Source organism: Syngnathus floridae, chromosome 11 (genome assembly GCF_059516105.1).
Source record: "Syngnathus floridae isolate MCC-2025c chromosome 11, RoL_Sflo_1.0, whole genome shotgun sequence".
NCBI classification, from domain to species: domain Eukaryota; kingdom Metazoa; phylum Chordata; class Actinopteri; order Syngnathiformes; family Syngnathidae; genus Syngnathus; species Syngnathus floridae.
Genome location: NC_142423.1, coordinates 10,400,623 through 10,420,382, shown reverse-complemented (window position 1 = coordinate 10,420,382; position 19,760 = coordinate 10,400,623). Strand labels below are relative to the sequence as shown.

The 19,760-nt window shown below is 39.3% G+C and overlaps 1 protein-coding gene across 4 annotated transcripts in view; it reads left to right on the top strand.

Annotated features, from left to right (window-relative positions):
- The first annotated feature begins 5,075 nt into the window (after positions 1-5,075).
- Positions 5,076-19,760, top strand: part of tox2 (TOX high mobility group box family member 2) — a 63,312-nt gene continuing 48,627 nt past the window's right edge. For 2 of the 4 annotated variants that reach the window (XM_088390315.1, XM_088390312.1), the window contains exon 1: positions 5,076-5,248. In XM_088390315.1, the coding sequence (XP_088246441.1) occupies positions 5,156-5,248 (93 nt within the window). In that variant the 5' untranslated portion in view covers positions 5,076-5,155. The remainder of the gene's footprint in view (positions 5,249-19,760) is intronic. The other 2 variants (XM_088390313.1, XM_088390314.1) reach the window with 2 other exon arrangements.

Here is a 19,760-nt window from a genome sequence, read left to right as displayed (position 1 = left end):
TTTCTCTGATAAAAAAAAAAAAAAAAGCCCTGTTGACTGTCAAATATTAATGACCCCCGTGAAAGGCTTTGCAGCACATCTGAATTTATAAACAGAAAAGGCCTTAAATTACTTTCCCATCTCCTTACGACCACACCCGAGATCACACTCTCTCTCTCAAACTGTTTATGCTCAGTAACTATGGGCGTACGTGTGCGTGTGCACGCCGTGTTTGTGCAGCACTTATTATTCGATTTTCCACTTCCTGCCGTGAGTCACCTTCAATGGAGGAAATTCTTTACAGCTCTACCTTTATCATTTTTTTTTAGCATTTAAAAAAATATCATCATGCACACCCAGGACAAAGACAGGAATCTGTGTGTAGTGTGTGTAGTGTGTGTTTTGTTTGACTAGTAGATTCCTTCATTTGCTTTGGTTACTAAAGCTGCATTATGAAGCACTTACATAAGCACCTTGCTTGTTGTTTAAGTGTGTCATGAGCGTAGAATGGCTTTTGCGATGTTACAAGACGACGATCAAACACGACACACCATTGTATCCCGCTTATCTTCAAATCCAAGATGTCGTTTGCGCTGATGAAAATTGCTCTTGGTGGGGGAGGATCTTAAAGGGACTGTATGTGATTGCGGCGCATAAGAAATGACTCACGTCTCATCAAATGATAAAAATGATGGGGTAGTAGTGTTAGTCGTGGAAATGGAGTTGGAAATATACGGCATACCTGATTCAAATGATCGACTCATCAACAAACTTTGCATAGGCCTGATGAACATCCTTTAGCTCCGCCAATGTCAATATTAAGAGTGAACAAGCCTGGACACCTCTTGTTTATCTGCTAGCAAAAAGTCAGCGCTATCAACAGTGAGAAGATCTCAACTTAGTCATGCACTAAAAATATCAAAACATGAAAATATATTTTATATTTTTACGTGTTGTATTTTGACTTGACTCCCCCTTTAATATCAGGCTAATGTGAAAAGAAGTTTACCATTATTTGTACAAGGGATATAAAAAGTTAAGGAAATTCAAGGAAAGGTTTTGTTCAGACAGTCAAGCATACGGGTCGAAGACTGCATAGCATATTTTTAATATATAGTAAAATAGCACGTGTACAAAATATAGACAGACATTTTCTCATACTGATCTCTTCCTTTTAGTAAATAATTACATTAATAGTTGGCTAATTTCTAACCTCAAAACAGCAGCATAAATGGAGGCCCATTCAAATTTTCCCCAAGCCACCAGTTGAGTCACTGGCCTATATCATGTTCTGACTTGTTTACAAATTTGCATTGTGACAGAATTCAGTCACAAACCGAGAACCCGCTGTGCAAGCGTTCCGCCTGATAGAACCTCTGCGTTGTCTGTAGCAGGCCTCGGCACGTTTCGTCACTTTCGCCGTCCTGCCACTACCTGGTGACCTTTTCTATTTTATACAGCATGTCGGATATAGGTCACTACTGTTTTTTGCGATTGGAAACTGTACTCAATCTCTGATCCTGATGTATATTTTTTTCCATTATGCTTGAAAATAAACATGCAAATAGAATGACAAAGGCTCTGTTGGATTACAAGTGGACCAGGCAGAACATCTCTGCTTTGTACTATTTCATCATTTTTGTTTTGATTTGAATTATCTGTGACCTTCAACTAATACATTCAATCTACTGCAATGTTAGACTTTATTTCATTTCATCCCTCTGTCTTCCATTCTGTCTTGTCTTTTTCTATGTGCGACATTTCTCTTTTTTAAGTCTTGGGCCAAAGGAGATGAGAAAGGACTCCAGTTAAGCTCCCTCCCCCTCCCTCACAATGAGATGGAAACATTAATCAATTAGGTGGCTCTGAAAGGAGATGAAGCTGCCTCTGCTCTGGAAATGAAATGCCGTAGACTTTTAAATCCAGTCAAAAGGGCGTCCCCCTCAATTTACCACACCAACCTCCCCCCCGCCTCCCAATCGTGTTCTCTCCTTCAACCCCCCTTTTTTCTTCCTCCAGTCCCATACAAGTAGGTCGGCCAATGAGAACATGTTGAAGATGAGGTGGGTTTATTTAAGTGTAAAATGGAAGGATAGTGAGCTTGGGCTAGAGGAAAAAAAGCCATCTGTGCTAATTTTCTCTATCAGGGATAACTGATCTTATTGGTACACTTGTGCATGGCCGTAATCTAATCAAACAGGCGCATTGTTGGTGGCAAAGAAGCTCATTGACAGCACGGAATATGGGGTCGGAGGAGGAGTGGGGGGTTGTTGGGGGGGGTCTTGTTTGAATAGACCATTGTGCAGTGGAACAAGAGGCAACATAGTGTCATTATGGGAGGTCAGCTCCTCCAAAAGGTTGGCAAAGGTTCACTACTGTGCATGCTGTGCTCACTGCACCTCATAAAACAAAAAGTATCATTTTACATTATATAATCTATGCTGCGACTGTGAGTTGTCATTCGGAACATTCAAGATGTATCATTGTAAACTGTTTCAATGGTATTCTCTCATATCATGAGTGTGTCCCCTCATCTGTAACAGCCATGCAGAACTTTGGAAATATTATTTAATGTCACTTTAATAAGTTCCTAATTGACACAAATTTCTTATTGTTTTACAAAGCAGGGCTGAGCTTTTATTTATTTATTTATTTATTTATTTATTTATTTATTTATTTATTTATTTATTTATTTATTTATTTATTTATTTATTTATTTAATTAGTTATTCATGTATTTGCTAATGAAATTGTTGTTCCTCGTATTAAAATTCAATGCAGCAGAAATATCATGTAGAAGTTATTGATATTTAGTTGGACAATTTCAACAGTAACAACAATGTTTTTTTTATTCATTCAGCGTTAAAGTAAAGAGGAAATGGTAGCCAGTAGCGAGATGAGTCAGTCATGAGCATAATTATGAATTAAATGAAAAAAAATCAAATTGTTCCCCCTAATGATGTACTTTTTTGCCATTAAGGCTCATGAGTTAGTGTGACAGCAAAGAGGCCCATTAAATGCTTTCTGCCTTTTTTATATGAATGACTTTGCTTTTGACTTTCTCTACCAATGAATTTCTCTTTATATCCGTTTAAGCTCAATCAGAAGGCAATTCAGCTCTCTTTAACTTTTCACTTTCGCATTTCCAAGAGACTGGTGAGCTAAATGAAAAGCACTTTCACTTGCTGAAGCCCCTCGTTTGATTCTCAACCGAATATTTTTGTTATTTTGACTCAGACCTTCAAGCGATGACAAATTAGAGAGACAAAGTGGAATTAAATGCTAAAGGTATTGCCACAAAATGAAAGTGACCTATAAGGGGGTTTTAATGACTTTTCATTCCGGTTACAAGGGAGCAGAAATGCTTAAAATAGATGCAAACCAAGAACACTTTAACAGGAAATAATTGTGGTCTTTTTTGCACCACTCTTCAGCTGTAATTTAAGACCAAAACATTCTTGTCAGTAATACATTTTGTACTTTTTCTCCTCTACCCTGCAACAATTATTGTGTAAATAGAATATAGCAATGGTGACCCAAGCCTTTCGCACAGTGTTTACCAAATTAGTTAGGATTTGGTTGGTGTAAGTACTTTTTGGTAAAAAAAATTGCATGTCCTCTCAAATAATATATTTTGTGAAAATCAAACAATCTTGTTGAGTTCTTAAACGTGTTATGCTATCGTCAATGGAAACATAACTAGATTGTTGTTTTAAGTGGCAATGTACAAAGTAGTAGTAATCTACATTTTCTCTTCAATTCCTTTATTCCAAACACCTACTCCAAGATTTGTTTTGATTCGATCGTATCGATACTCGTGCTACTGTATTATTTCCTCCACTTTACATTACATTAGCCTACAGAGATTGTTGGCACTTGAACGGCACACCCAGCACTGGCCAGAAATCTTTTTGACGTAGCCTTTTATGTATAAGTAGTGATCGAAAAGTGTGAGGTCAGCATCAGGACAACTGGCCTACAGCCCAAAGTGCGTCCTGGTGTGTGTAACGCGTGTGATGCTCAAGAAACGTGTCATGGAAAAGTATTTTGGCCGTAAGGGTGTTATTTTCCTTCTCGGGGCTCTGCTTGGACATTGTTCTGTACTTACATCCTGTTGTGTCCACCAGTGTGTGAGACTGTTCAGTGCGTGTTTTAGTGTGTGAGAGGTCAAGACTGAAGCAGTGTGTGTAACATGGAAGCCACCAGAGGTCAAGCACGCTGGTTAACTCTTTGTAGGGAGGGCAATGCAGCACATTCATGGAAGTTGATACTTAAATTTAGTTCCTAAAATGGACACGGAATGTCTCAATTGCAAAAATAAGGATTAGAAAACGGTTCGCAATGAAAAAGTAAACTGATAAACATCAAAAAAGCACATCAGTGGTTTATAATAAGCGTGGACTTCAATCAAGTGAACTGTGAGCTTGATGCATAAAAATGGATTGGATTGTGGGTGAGGATTGTTTGTAGTGGGCTCATGGGGAAACTGAGCTCATTAAAATGAAAGAAGTGTTACTTTTATGATGCATTTGTTGAATTCAAACATTAAATGAGGAAGTTACATATTTCATACAGATTTTATTATTCAATCACTGTTTTTATAATGTTTCAAAAAGCCAATAAAGCAAGAACAATAATAGTAAGATTTCAATATATGTATTTAAATTAGAAAAAAATAATATTAAAAATAAAATAATTAATAAACAACGTATAATAAAACAAATCACATTGCAAAAGTTTGTATTTTCAGATTAATTTTCTGTTATTTGACTGTGAAGTTCTGATTTTTTTTCATTATCATTTTAATTCTCAATGATTTTGGAAGTTTACTTTTGTTGTTAATCGTATTTAACAATAAGTAAACAGTGTTTTTCAAATGTTTTTGGTTTTTTTTTTACATCTAAAATAAATAAGATGTCAACCAATTATGCGCGATTAAATGAATGGGTACTAAATCTGGTTTCTGGTTTGGCTTTCTGGTTGGTTCAATTAAGACGACAAAATCTCAATTTGGCCACACGAGGTCGCAGTTTGCTAGGCGCGTGTAGTAGGAAGGTGCGCTCTCCAATCGAAAGAGTGCAAAGCCAGTGAGCGAGAGAGAGAGAGCGAAAGAGAGAGAGAGAGAGAGGTGCACATTCGACAGGATCTCCGCTCTTACCAGTCCCGCGGACCCTGTTATGGACGTCAGGTTCTATCCGGCTCCCCCCTCCAGCGTGGGTGCGTGCACGTTAGCGCCTGACTCCACTTTGGACTATTACCACTCCAATAAGGTAAAAAAAACTCCTTTCTCTTTATACTTTCTATCTCTTTATGCGTGGCATCCATCGCAACCGTGACAAGTGCTCCACTTTCCCCCCCTAGAGAAACAACTGCGCAGGGCTTGCTTTGGACGGATAACTTTTGTGTTTTGTAGAATTTAAAGTAAACAAATAAAAATAAGCATTCATGCACCTGTTTTAGTATTTATTTGTTTTTCTAGTTTTGGGGTCACTTCCGGCCAGCTGCATTCAATTTTTTCTGATTTCTAGTTTTTGCTTTTCAATAAAGTGCATGACAGCTTGTTTTCTAACTAACTTGGAATTGCAATAATTTGCCGTTTGACTGAGTGACACTAATGTATGCACTCCCACATTGTGCTTCAGGGTGGGCAGCTCGGGGGGGTCACATATATGGAATTGCTATCAAAGCCCGAAAACCCGCTTAGAAATGTACAGTGGTGTCTTGACATATGAATTTGAATTTTTCAAGATGCGAGCTGTGACTCGACCGATTTCCCGATACTAATTAGTATCCATGTTGCAGTTTTTTTAACCATTAAGCAACGGCTTGAACACAAATGGTTGAGCAACAATATGTAGACGGACAATATGACAGTACTCAAATTTATTCTTTATTCTATGCTTAGAGATAGCAATATTAGTGTAGTACTGATGAGCTGAAGATGGAGTGGTGGGACCCCCCCCCCCCCCCCGCCCCCTTCCTGCAAGAGATGGGATTCATAATGTTCAGGCACACCATATTTTATTCAATTATGTCATCACTGTTTGTTTTTCTAAAGTACAATATTATGGAGTGCATTATTTTTCCATTAAAATACCCATTACAACATTTTTGGAAGGTTAGAATTAATGATTGGCCTTTACATTTATTTTATTAGTAAAAGATGATTTGAGAAACAAATGTTTTGAGTTGTGTAAATCTCAAGGCACCACTGTGCAATTTCCATTGTTGCAGCAGAACAGTTTGATGTGATTGTGTCTGGTTTAGTGTCACACGATTTAAGTAGTAAACATGCATTGACTCCCCTATTTATTGTTTTACAGCTACACTTGTCTTTTTGTCAATTTTGCAATATACTAAATTACATTTTTGGCTTATCGTTTAATAATGTGGCTCTGTAGTGGTTTGGGCGCCGATGACAATGTGTTTTATCAGCTTTAAAGATAACATATTAAGGTATTTGTTGACCCATTTTGCTATCTGTGTTGATTGATGCACACAAACGTATGCAGTCCCTATTTCTAGTGGTGGTGGGCTGGCTGTCGGCCATATATGGAACTGATTTGAAAAAAAGCCCCCCAAACAGGGCCCGAATGTCTAATCATCAACATTTCTTTTCATAGTTTGATCATATTTTACATTGGTTGCTCCATCGACACTTTGAAAGTGTCGATTTTTTTAAATATGAAAAAAAAAAAACTACCGTATTAGAATTTGCTAGTATATGCCGTTGTATCAACAAATAGAAAGTGTCTTTTTAATGTATTATTGCACTTCGATGACTCAGAGAAAGAGAACATTTACTTATATATATATATGGATGCCTACTTGAGTGGTCCTGACAATCACAGTATATGAAAAGGTGATTTTAAAGCACCCTAAGGGATGATGAATTGCTTGCCCCTCATTGGGAAATTCAGGTTTGGTCACAGGGGTCAAGAAGAAACTGTATGGTGCGTTTCTGATTTTTAAGACATCCCTTTCTGTAAAAAAAAAAAAGAAAAAGACACAACTGTCAATATATCTTTTCCTGTAATTGTGTGGTTACATAACAAGTTGTATAGTTGGCGCTATGGGGCAGGCAGGCAGGCAGGTACACGCAGGTGTCAGATTACTCCAAGTAACAGCTGTTACTGCGCCAACAACTGCGTAACTGTTGAATAACCATGCGTCCCGGATTGTTGTGACCTTTCGGTTGAGCGGGGATCCTCTATGCAAAGGGGATGATGTTGCGGCAGGTGGAATTGAGTGCAAGGAATTATTAAAACAACATTTTTTTTTTCAAATATAATAGGAAGCATAGTAGATGGGTAGTGAGCAAATGATAATTACATTATTTTTCAAAATCGTTCAATCCTACCTAGACTAGGTATTTAAGTGGTGTACCTAATGTTGTGTCTGTAAGTGTGTGTATTTTATGTCAACCAGGATGTGAGCTAGATATGATTCACATTCCATATGTCTATGCATGTCATAATTCATGTAGAAAAGCCCACACTTTGCTTTCTCAAGGAGCGTCTGCCAACGTGATTAGACGCTTATTCATTGTGCTTGATGGAAGAAGACATGATTTCTTGATTGACCATGCATTCAATCAATATGGACTCACTCTCACTCGACTTCACTATTTTATGCGTTTATACAAAAAGCTAGATTTTTTTTTTTCAGCCAGAGGGCATTGCAAGCTCCCAGCTGCGTCCAACTTGTCCACCGCTGCTCGCACAATCACCGTGAGTCATCTTTACATTGGGCCCTGAGATCCTTCCTAATCTTTGTGAAGCCCCCGCGCGTCCTCCCCGAGTGGGAGGCTTGTTTGCCAGCGCTGAAGGCCACTTTCTCTATAAAAATGCCTGTTTTAGTAGTGGGGCTGACTATTTGTCAAATGCATTATGACTTGTGCATATAACCCCCCCCCCCCCCCCACACACACACACACACACACACACACTTCCTCCCCCAGGCTCAATCACTCGGCACCGATGTGAAGTTGGATAGATTACTGGAGCTACTGCACCCTCGTTCTCTTACTCTCTCTCCATCTACCCCATCCTTTTCTCTATATTTATATATATATATATATATATATATATATATATATATATATATGTGTGTATATACGTATATATTTGAGGGGGATCTTGATTCTATTTTGGTGTGACTGCCTTGGCCCCCTGGGGGCAGTATAAGACAGACAGATGAATAGCTTATCAGTACAGCACTAATATTTGTTGTTCTTTGCACAGGATAAAGAATATATGACTACATTCACTTAGATTTACATTGTCTTCCTGCATGTGTTGCTGCGTCATTTGTGTTCCCTGTCTTGAAATAGTAACGCGTAGTTGCTAATTTAAAAAATGGTATACATGGGCATCGATTTTGGGCAATGTTTAGTGCATTGACTGCGTGATTACTCGCTTCTTGTCATATGCAAAAGTATTTATAGTAAAACTGGTTACTCTCTTTCTTTGGAGGAATTAAGTGGGCTTGTCACCTTTTTGTTTGTGTGTGAGGGGGGGCGGTAGTCGCTTGAGGGAAAAGTTGCTAAACAGTGTGAGCAAAGTGCAATGTTCGCAGAATGTGCCTCTTTGGTTGCAGCCATGTTGTTAGTGAAAGTAGTGCACATTGTCAGGAAGGCACGTCTTAAAATAAACAAATATAGTTCAAATTATTTTAAAAATTTTGAATAAGGAATCACCTGTCACTATTTAAGGTTGGAATTGTAACATACAGCATCATTGTTTAATATCTCTGTACCCAGCAGTCCCCGTATCACCGCATTAGTCATGCCTTACTTGAGATTACGGCCCAAGCCAGTCTATATCTGCTCGTCGAATGTGTGTTCATGTTATGTTTGGAGCTCAAACATAACTGCAACAGAAACAGAAAATTCCCAGCGGTTCCTCGTCGTGTTCTCACAGATGAAGAAGTTAATTACACGGAGGCGAGCATTCTTCCGCCGGCAGCCTTGGACACGGACGTTTTTGGGGTTTTCACATTGTGCCCATTCATAACATTCTGCTGACTGGCCAGTACCGGCTCTACTAGCTGAATGTTAACCCATGCGTGGATGGGACGCGGAAATGACAATGTGGTGCCTTTGCGGAGGCGTATAACGACACGTTGATTATAGTGTTTAGTATTTGTTAAGCTCTCGAGCAATCAGGCCTGCTTTTCCGTTACGGTCCCAGAAATCTTGTGAAAAGGTCATGTGGACAAGCTGCGTAGCACTGCAGGCTCCTGCTGTCTTGCAATTAAGTAGTCGCACATTAACACTAGGAGAAAGTTGAGCATATCCTGAGTTTGTGGTTAACAAAAAGACTTGTCCTGTCCACAACAAGCGCCACTGTGCCATCAACTTTGTAGTGTGCTTTGGAATATCTTCTGCCACCTCTGTCATTGGAAAGCTCGCAGGCTCACGCAACCAACCGCTGCATGCAAAAGCGACACGGCCACATCACATCACATCCAAAGACGTCGGGGTAATTACAGTTTTGACGCTGATTGCGAGTGGAAGCCCGGCCTGGCTGGCCCCGACCGGTGGCCCTCATTAAATCACATTAACCCTAATTACCATCTCTGACCCCATTGAGGCTCAAATGGTACAGTCTTTCATCGTTGGCGTCCACGATACCAAGGTAGTCTCTTACAGTATATTCTTGATTGGTTCCGGGAGTATGGGCACAGTATATAATGTCGTTCAGCGACGTGGAAACCAAAAGAAACAAAAAAAGAAAAACCAGATGTGTTCCAGCCTCGATAAGGTCTTGAAAGACAGACGTTTATTATTCTGTTGCCTTTGGTGTGGTTCGAACCCGACCTGCGGGAAACGCTGAGTGATGCCTTTCACTTAGCAATGAAAAACAAACAGGAGAAGTACAGTGTGTGCATGCTCCACTGGAGATAAGTGCTGCGTGGCTATACGTAGAAGAAGCAAGCCACTATATATGTTTATAATGACAATGTATTCAAAGTGCTCTCAATTTGTGTTCAGTAACTTAATGGCTAGTGCAGGATGGCGGACCGCAGAAGTTATTGTTGACATTTGGCTGGCTTATAGGTCAGGAGAGTTTATTATAATGTTTAAAGCAGGCTTTGCCAACCCCTTTTTTTCTAGCAAATTAGGAATGCGGTTCCTGGGACCAGAACGACTCGGCTGCAATATCTGCTTGCCAATACTTTCACATGTAATTAAGGTGAACTAATGATAAACACAAGTATGAACCAGAAAGCCTTTTGCTAAGAAATTATGGCAAAGTTGGGGAAAAAAGGTCATTGCATGTTTTGATCTGTAGGAGGTGTGTCCAAGAACGTGTTACTGTAAAACGCAGATCTCCAAACACGGTCGTCGAGGGCTTCCGTCCATGTTTTTGATGTCTACCTCAAATGATCAGGGTCATCATCAGGCTTTTTCTGAGCTTACGTTTAGTCTGAACATTTGAATCGAGTGAGTCCGAGGAGGGATACATTTAAAACACGCTTGACAGCAGCCCTCAAGGACTTTGCTTGCTGTAAAGTGGCGAAGTCATTATGATAACTACCACCTTGCACATAAGAAACAAATAGAAATAATTTATAGTCCAAAGTTCATTGGCTACTTGATGATGCACTGGCACAGGCGGAGCCAAAAGTTCCCATTTGATTACCGTCATGCAAATCATTCATTTGCATACTAGTGAGAGGAAAAACAAAAAAATAATCCACACAGTCAAAAAAAAAAATGCTAGCAGCATGCTCTGTTACATTAGATCTGACCGGCAGATTTTACATTATGTATAAAAAAATGGTGACAAAAGCAACTTTGAAAGACAAAGAATGCGCCCAACTGGTGTATCAGGCGCAAAGATCGCAAGCCTGGGCAAACGCTGACGGTTGTCTTAGCGTCCTCAGGCATGTCCTGTGCAAACAAAAGTCAAAATGACTGCTTCACATCCATTGAACTCACCCACCCACCCACTCACTCACTCACTCACTCACTCACTCACTCACTCACTCACTCACTCACTCACTCACTCACTCACTCACTCACTCACTCACTCACTCACTCACTCACTCACTCACTCACTCACTCACTCACTCACTCACTCACTCACTCAAGTTGTCTGCACATGAGTCATGTAAATGAACAAGCTTTGTGTTATTGTGCGACTGAAACTCACCGTGTTAATGGATAACACATTGTTGTCAATAAATGAGCTGGTACTTTTTTGTGTCTGCTTTTGAGTGGTTGTGTGTGTGTGTGTGGTTGTGTGTGCTTTTATGTGTGTGAGTGTATATCATCCCAAAGCCGCAGCCCTCTCTCTCTCTCTCTCTCTCCCCCAGGGCCCCTTACCGCCTGCCTCAATCTACCCACGGCACCACTCGGGGCATTTTGGGGCTTTGTTCACAAGGTTTTTCGTCATAGATTTGCTGGTCGGCTCTCGAGGAATTCCATTTGTTGCGTGCTGATAGTCTCCGAGCCACCGAGTCCCCGTGACTCGTGATGATAGCATCAAGAGAGGGCAAATGAAGATGTTTTGGAGTTTTCATTGACAAGCTTTTTGGAGGGTCACTTTCAAAGGGCAAGAGCTTTTGGTTCTTTTCTTGTCTTCAAATTTGTTCACATGATTGTATTGCTGCATAACAATTGAAGATAAATTTAGTATTTTAATATTTTTGGAATTTTTTTTCCTCACAATATTTACCTTTTTAATGCCTAGATGGTGGCCAGCAGATAGAGACGAGGTAATGAACAGAAAAAAAATAAATTGATAAATTAACTTGTTTTAGTTCGATTAGTCTTTGCATTTAAACATTTTCAGGTTACGGAATTTTACTTCCCCAGGCCAAGAGAGGCACAAGTAAATTGGTTTAGGTTTACCTGAGTGTTTAATGAAAGCAACTGCATAGGAAATAATTGATGTATTACTATTTGATGTTGGTTTTCCCATATTGTTTATTATTATTATTATTTTATTTGACAATACAGTCAATACAAGTGTGACCTGGCCAAATGAGAGAGAAGTACATTCTCTGTACCAATAAACCCAAACAATAGGATTACAAGAGAAATAGCCTCTAATCACATACTGGTAATATTGTATCAACTGAATGCTGACCATATGTTTCCAGATGGAAAGATCCATAAAGATTCCTCCAGATGAACGTTTGCTTTCACAAATGCGTAGCAGTGCCGGAGTTCAAAGTCACCTCCATTTCCTGTATTGATCACGGAGGCACAAAAAAGGCTTTGTGTCTACCGTGATAACTAACGTCGCGATGTGTTCCATGTCCTCACTGTGCAAACATAGCAAGGCATTGACACGCAGCTTGCACAGGCGTGTGGCGTTGCGAGCCTCGCGCGTGGACGTATATAAACAGAAGGGTCATTGTTCAAATGCTGCATACAGTGGCGCCATTTTTTTGGGGGGAGTTGTACAAGTTATAAGTTAGTTATTTAGACAAATGTTTTGAAATTGAGGTCTCATTTTTTTATTCACAAAAAAAAACGACTTTTGAATTAAGGGTGTGTAGACTTCTTAAATTCACTGTGTGAAGTGTTCTCAGAAGTCATATATTTTCCTTTGTTTTATTCTATTTCTTTACTCGCTTGTAAATTACATTTAAATTACAGACCACAGTGTGATGCTGAATAGGAATATTGATGGCCATAACATCTGCTAGGCAGAGGCAGAGCTGCACTGTGTTTGTTTACAGAGTAGCCGTGTGATTCTCTCCAAACTTCCATCTTGACACGTGACTTTCGAAAGTTATCTCTTTGAGACGCAAAAGCACATTCTGAGGAATATCACACGCATCCAATGAAGTACTCGCATGTTTTTTGGACTGTGATTAGATTCAGTTGTGGCTAATCAGCATTTTTTTTTTTTTTTTTAATTGGCATGAGTTAATTCTTTTTAGGTATGCATTACCTAATATTCTTTTAATGGACTTCACAGGAAGTGCTGATGGAGTTGCAAATTGGCCAAAGCGGCTCATTTGCACAGCCTGGCTCCGCCCCTTGGCTCTTTGGGTTTGTTTCTGTGGAGTGATGGTTGTTCAAAGCTGTTGTGAAGACTGCGCCCATTTGAAATGTTGCTCAATTTGTTCAGCTGCCTGCCATTCATTTGTTTGGCTGGGCTGCACTATACCTGCAGGCTGCTTGGGAAATATTTTTAATGTGGTGTGCATGCCATCAATCCATCTTGTTTGTATTTTGACAGGACACATTTACAATTTATGGTCCAAAATGATCCTGATATCCATGTTTGTAGAATTTGACAATGCACCTACATCTTGACTGTGAAGCATATGTGCTAACCACTAGTCTACCGCGCTGCTAATATGGTGGAACTTAAAATTAGTTTTGAGGTGACTCCTGTGTTGTGGTTTCCCCGTTTGACATTTCAAAGCTATGACGCTTTTGAAGATTTACCGCATTTTTTTTTTTCCCGGCCTCAATTGGCTTCCCTACCGTTGGCTGACCTGCTGAGCAAAAAAACGTTTTGCAGTAATAATTTTATGAAAATCCTGTTGTTGAGTGTATAAATTTGCACAGAGTTTAGAGATATGCATGACGAGAAAATGCTTTCAAATGTTCTCAAAACAGTCGACAGCAGTGAAATCAGAGCCGGCAGTTTGCACATCAAACATTTCGCAGAGAATGTTTTCACACACATCAGCTGAAAATGAGCAGCAGATTTCACACCAGCTGCTTTATCGCTTCACGGGCAAAATAATTACAAGATGAGAAATGTGTATTGGTGATTTTAAAAATGGTGGTGTGTGTTCAGGGAAACACTTACATACCCTCATCGGTATACACCCATTTTTTTAATATATATATATATAGTCATATTTACACAAAAGCAGCTACAAATTGAGAGATTGTGGCAAGATAAAATGAAGGGGAAAAAAACGAAGACCATAAACACTCTTGCCGTTATTTTGATGCCAATTACAGCATGACATGGCCAATTACTGGTTTGGCATACTCGCTACAAGGCCGCTCCTCAATTCAATGTCAATCGAAACCCTGATGTGATAAAAGTTTTCTAAAAATTGCAAAAGCCAACATAGGACTACGTACTGAGCGCCAAGCACAACCAATTGAAACGTAATTATTGTTGTCGGTGCATTCGTAATGTGCCCGCTCGGAATTTTGACTTATTCCTCGTGTCGCTCGCTGGGATTCTCCCTCCTCTTCCTCTTCATCCTTCTCGTCAGCCAGCGTTAGTTGCCAGCGTGCGACTAAGTGACTGTGACAACAACCTCTGATGTTCCAGCTGCGGCAGATTTATGGCTTTATTAAAACGCATGTCGTGTAATTAAAAATGCTAATTCTTCCCCATAGTCGCTCGCCATTTTGTTGTTTCTTCTTTTGGCGGCTCATTCAATTACATGGGAAACTAAATGAGGACGGATTATTCAATCTTTGCAGGAAGTGTAATTAAGATTGTTTAGGAATAAATGACTATTAAGGATTCCTGTTTGTTATGAGATTTTAATGTTTCACACACGAGTGATGGTCACGGGTTCATGTTAATTTGTAACTGAAATTTATTGTCACAATTCATTAAGACACATTCAACAAATTATAGGTAAAATAAACACACTTGAATGATAATGATTAATGAGCCTATGATAGAAAGAATTCAGTATTGCATTTCGCAGTCGGTACTGGGAACTGAAGAGTGGCGCAGCACAAAAATACATACTATCGATTTTTTTTTCTTTACAAGAACTGTCGTTTAAAAGTACACTAAAGTTTAAAAACTGCATTCAGTTATTATGATATTCAGACCAATTTCCTTCCTCCATATTTGAGATATTTTTTCTTTTACGTGCTTTTTCTTCACAGCTAATTAAGGGGGAAAATATTATAACTTGTTTTTATTATAAATTTAATCTTATAGCCAGCTTTATTTGACATTACTGTGACTAATGAATTGTTTCCTTTCCTCAACGGTTCTCTTTCTCCCAATTAATTGCTTTCTTGGTGCTTTCTTTGGCTCTGTTTGGACTCATTACGAATTTGTTTATGTAAAGAGCAAGACGGCAGCCTGGTTGGACGGATCTCCTTTGCTAAAATTCTGTTTTCTCAGATGCGGTGGAATTCTGCACACAAGTATACTTGGCCTGAGTTGAACCTCCCTAGCTGGAAATGATTGTAGCGCAAAAGTAATTCTCATTAAAGTAATGAGAGAGAACTTTCCTCTCTTGATCGCCTGATCTTTTTGAAGAACTCTTCTGCTGAGTTGCATATATCGCAAAGCAGCGGCGAGATGACCAGCGTGCGATATTTCTTTATGTACTGTACTTTTTAGCCTCTGCCAGGGATTTGCATTGATCTAGCATGTACGTACATTGTAGTTGCTTGATTTGCAAAAAAAAAATGTAATTGGAGTGAATCATAAGACATCACATGACTGCAGTGATTTGCATTCTTTCCGTATTTGATGATGACAGTGTTTCAAAAGAGACATTTTAGATGTGTAATATTAGTTTACAGTTAGCCTAGCTTATTGGTTATATATAGCTTATTGGTTAAGGTCTTACAAATCAGTATGCATATCTGTGGGAATAACCCGAACTCTGCACTCTGATTGGCCTTGATGCCAATTAGAGATGTCAAAATTAATTGATTAATTAATCTGTTTGTTTTTTTCTTCAGTAATTTGCATTTAAGCTGTTATAAAATAATGTGCCATGATGTGGCTCTTGCAATACTGAGCATAAACTCAAAAGCACATGGCTGGAGTTAATTACTTTCTCATTAAGGCATGGCAAGATTTTCTAATGCTTGACTGAGGTTAGGAGTCAATGTTTAAGCAACATCGAAGCACATTTAAGTGCCTTCAATTGATTTTTCACTATTTTTCTTTTCTCTGCCTTTTGCAACAGCGAATTCTCATCAATGATGAACCTTGGATTCAGAAATGAGATCCGCACGTGTAAACTATTCAGACTGAAATGATCAGGATCCAATAATCAGTATTATAGAATGAGTGAGACCCTACATTGCTGCCCTGACTGCAAGTCGAAGGTTTGTATTCCGTCAACAGTGTCGGGGAGTGATTAGACCTTGGCGACAAAGGCTGCGCTGTGCCATCAGTGTTCCCGAGCGGCATCTACTTTTCGGAGCATCCACAAATGTGATGGCGGGTCACGATGTCGTGTCTCTAAGTGTTACTCACTGGGCTTCACACAGTCAATGTGTTCACCTTGTCGATCAGGCCAATTATGTAACGCTTGGAGTGAGATGGAAAACATGTCAGAAGACCACCCTCTTGATGTGAAACAGTGAAGCGCTGATAGTTTATCAGACCCGTCTCATTCTGCACTAAGGTGATGACTGAAATAGTATTTGGTCTGTCCTCAGGGCAGAGATGTATTGCACGATTGGGTTATGAAGGTAACCTGACGTGCCAGATGGTTTGTTTTAGGAATCTAGGAGGAATTGTTTGGACTAGTGCTTTCAAATAAAACTTGGGCGATTGGACAAACATCCTCTTGGAATTGTTATGTTTCGGGGGCCCCGACTTGCCCAAAAGTCCACCAGTTTTGTATCTTGGCGAATCATCTATTATAGAGAATCTGGAACATGAGATGTTTGTAAAACTCAGTCAATAGAAGCCTTGGAAAGATCCCTGACATCACTTTCACCAATCAACAAGATATTGATGGAAAGCCTGCCATTTTAGTTTGAAGAATGATTTTGGATTAATTCCAGGCGATATTTATGGGCGTTACTCAAAAGAATCATAATCAAGTACAATTTTTTATTTTTTTATTTTTTTAAGATTTGCCATGAAAAAGGTGGCGCAAGAACCTGTTTTATTATTACTGATTGCAAGTGGTTGGTAACCTCAGACCTAACTAATGGCTTTGATTAAGAATCAACTTTACCATACTGACAGACAGCCCGACTGCACCCGTTATCCTCTGGTCACATTTGGTTATGACCCCATCCCCCAACCCCTAGCAGAAAGGTTATGACCTGCAGAGAGGGGTACCGACCCCAGCCAGGGGAGAAATATCAGCGGTAGAATAGCAGGAAACATGGTGGTGACAAGGGAAAAAGCTGCCCGTGGTATTCTAGAGCCCCGATGAGTATAAATAGGGCATTGGGCAAGAAGGCAGGAAACCAGCAGAGTGAGGCCTCAAGTCGGAATTTCTTCTGGGGAGCAGAGATAAGGGACTTAACTCCCTCCTGTCTGGGACGGCTGACTGCTACATGCCACATGTGATTGCTCGCAATGCTTGTAGACGTTGACAGAGGAAGACCAGATTGAGGGATTGGATACACTGATTTTTGGTGCTTTGAGAAGTACATTTGATGTATGTTTTTGGGTCCAGTAACTAGGACCAAAGAGCTCCATTAGCAAGTTGGGTTTGGCTACTTCACCCGTCCCGCTGTCACACTGAAACTAGTTTTAATCTAGTTTCATTTGGGGGCAGCATCAGTGTTTAGCAAGTCCGCCCTCAGTGGAGAGGTTCTGAATCGAGAGATTTTGCTTGATCTCCCAATGCTTCCGACATCTTTCCACATCCCAAAAACATGCGTGTTAAGTTCAATGAAGACTGTAAATGTGTGAATGGTTGGTTCCATATTGTGAAATTCCTTTAGGGTGGTTTTATTTTGAATCCAGGAGGTACTTGTGAAGATTTATAGCTGTACTTAACCTTTTGCTTCCACTTGAACTACTTCAGACACTAAAACCTATTCAATTGTTTCTCTTCAAAATACAACTTTAACATGTTTAAAAAACTTTTTGGTGTGTTCAGAGGAGGTTACGAGTTGACGTGTTTGATTGGATGTGCCTGTGCATTCAAATAAATCATCCTTTTGCGTGAGTTGGTCACACTATTTTATTTTCTCATGCGTTCTTGAATGTGAATCAGCAGGATTTGAAAGTCGCCCATTTCATCTGCAGGCATTTTGTATTTTGCAAAACCAACAGCTGATCATTTATGAACATTATGCATATGAGGTGCAGGTATTTTGACCACTTGCGGTCACCAACCTCACATTCTGTGTTCTAGTATCTGTGACTTTGTTGTTTTAAAAGACGAAGCATCTCCTGTTGAGGAGGAATGAGGTAAAGCAGTGTAGAACAGAATTGGATGGTGTGAACACAGTGTACGAGGATATGAAGACCTGTACCACAACAACATTAAAAAATGATACTCGGAATCATGGCACATGGTTCTAGGCCGCTCTCTCGTAACAGATTCTCAAAGCAGACAAACTCCCACTTCCTGAGGTCTGAATGAGAATGACTTGAAGCACTTTTTGAACAGAAACGTGAGATTAGTTTCAAACATGTAGCGAGTCACCATTTTCACAGGAAGTTTTGGAACTGACAAATCGTTCTCTCGACGTAAATTACATGACCTTAAAAATAAGTGCAAATGGTGGGTCATTATTGATGTTGAAAGGAAACTTTTTGCTCTAATAGAAAAAAACTTATAACACACCAGCATTAAGCTGCAAGTTCAAATAATAGTGTTCCACAGATGTCATTGTTAGTAAGTGGCTATTTGGTAATGTTAGACTAGGAACAAAAGTCAGTGTGAGACCATTTAATGCTCACTTTTTTGTGGCATGATCTCATTTCCAACAATGAGCACTCACCGCCTACCGAAGCCTTGGTCACTCTCTTAAGTGATTGCTACATTTCATCATCTGTCGTTAAGGTATCATTATGCAAATGATGGGCAATTAAATTTCAATTGGTCATATGCGGAGGAGGGTGAGTTTAATTAGAGCGAGGTACGCAAGTTGGGGAGAAACATGGTAGAACGGTAAGAAAGAGCGATGTAAATGGTTAGAAGAAAAGCACAAGTGCTCTTTTAGGAAATAGCTATTTCAGCCATCTTGTCAGATTTTACACAAATCGCAGTCTTGCTCTGAAAAATCATCCGGAAACTTTGCAGATGAGTTGTTATTTTACAAAAGCTGTTTCACTGTCATGAAGGGATGTCGTTGATCATTATAAATGATTATTAGGCTAAAACCCAAGATAAAGAAGAATTTGTATATGTATTAGTGTTATTTTATAATGAAAACATCTATTTTTTCTAGATACTATGAGTGTCTAATTTTCTAATAGAAAACATTTTGTCGTAAAATTTATAAAGAAAAAAGGCAATTATTATTTCAGAGTAAGTAGCAATATTACAGGAATAGTGGTATTTTATAATGTATGACAAAAAGAATATTTTTGGATTAATATGAGGCAAAATGCAGTATTACAAGAACAAATTTGAAATAAAAGTTACTGTAGGTTTTTTTTACAATAAAGTAATTTGATTTTGACATAAAAATTGCTTTAACCAGAAAAATATATAAAAAAAATTTTTCAAATCATGTAAATACAACACTTCTCATAAACGTTAATTTTTTTCCCTAGTGATCCTAACTACTTTTTTATTGGAGAAAGAAAAATCCATCATAACACTTTGTTGCACACATAATTTTTCTTTTTTTTTGTTGTTTTCATTTTACCTCTGCAATCACATTCTCTGCAGTATTAGAGCATATGTAGGCATGCCACGAAGAGGACGCACACACAGATATAGCTGAGAGGATTCAGCTGAGCTCAGCGGCTGCCGTCAAATCTCACAATTGGACTCTTTAATTCAAAGCGGCGTAACAGTTCTCTGTGAAACCAAATCAAGTGGCTGTCGTCAGCACATCAGCTCTTCCTCCTCCACTTCGTCTCTTCCTCCCACATTGTTATCATCACTTCCATCACAGTCACCTGCCCTAACCCAAGAACAAAATTCAGATAATTGTTT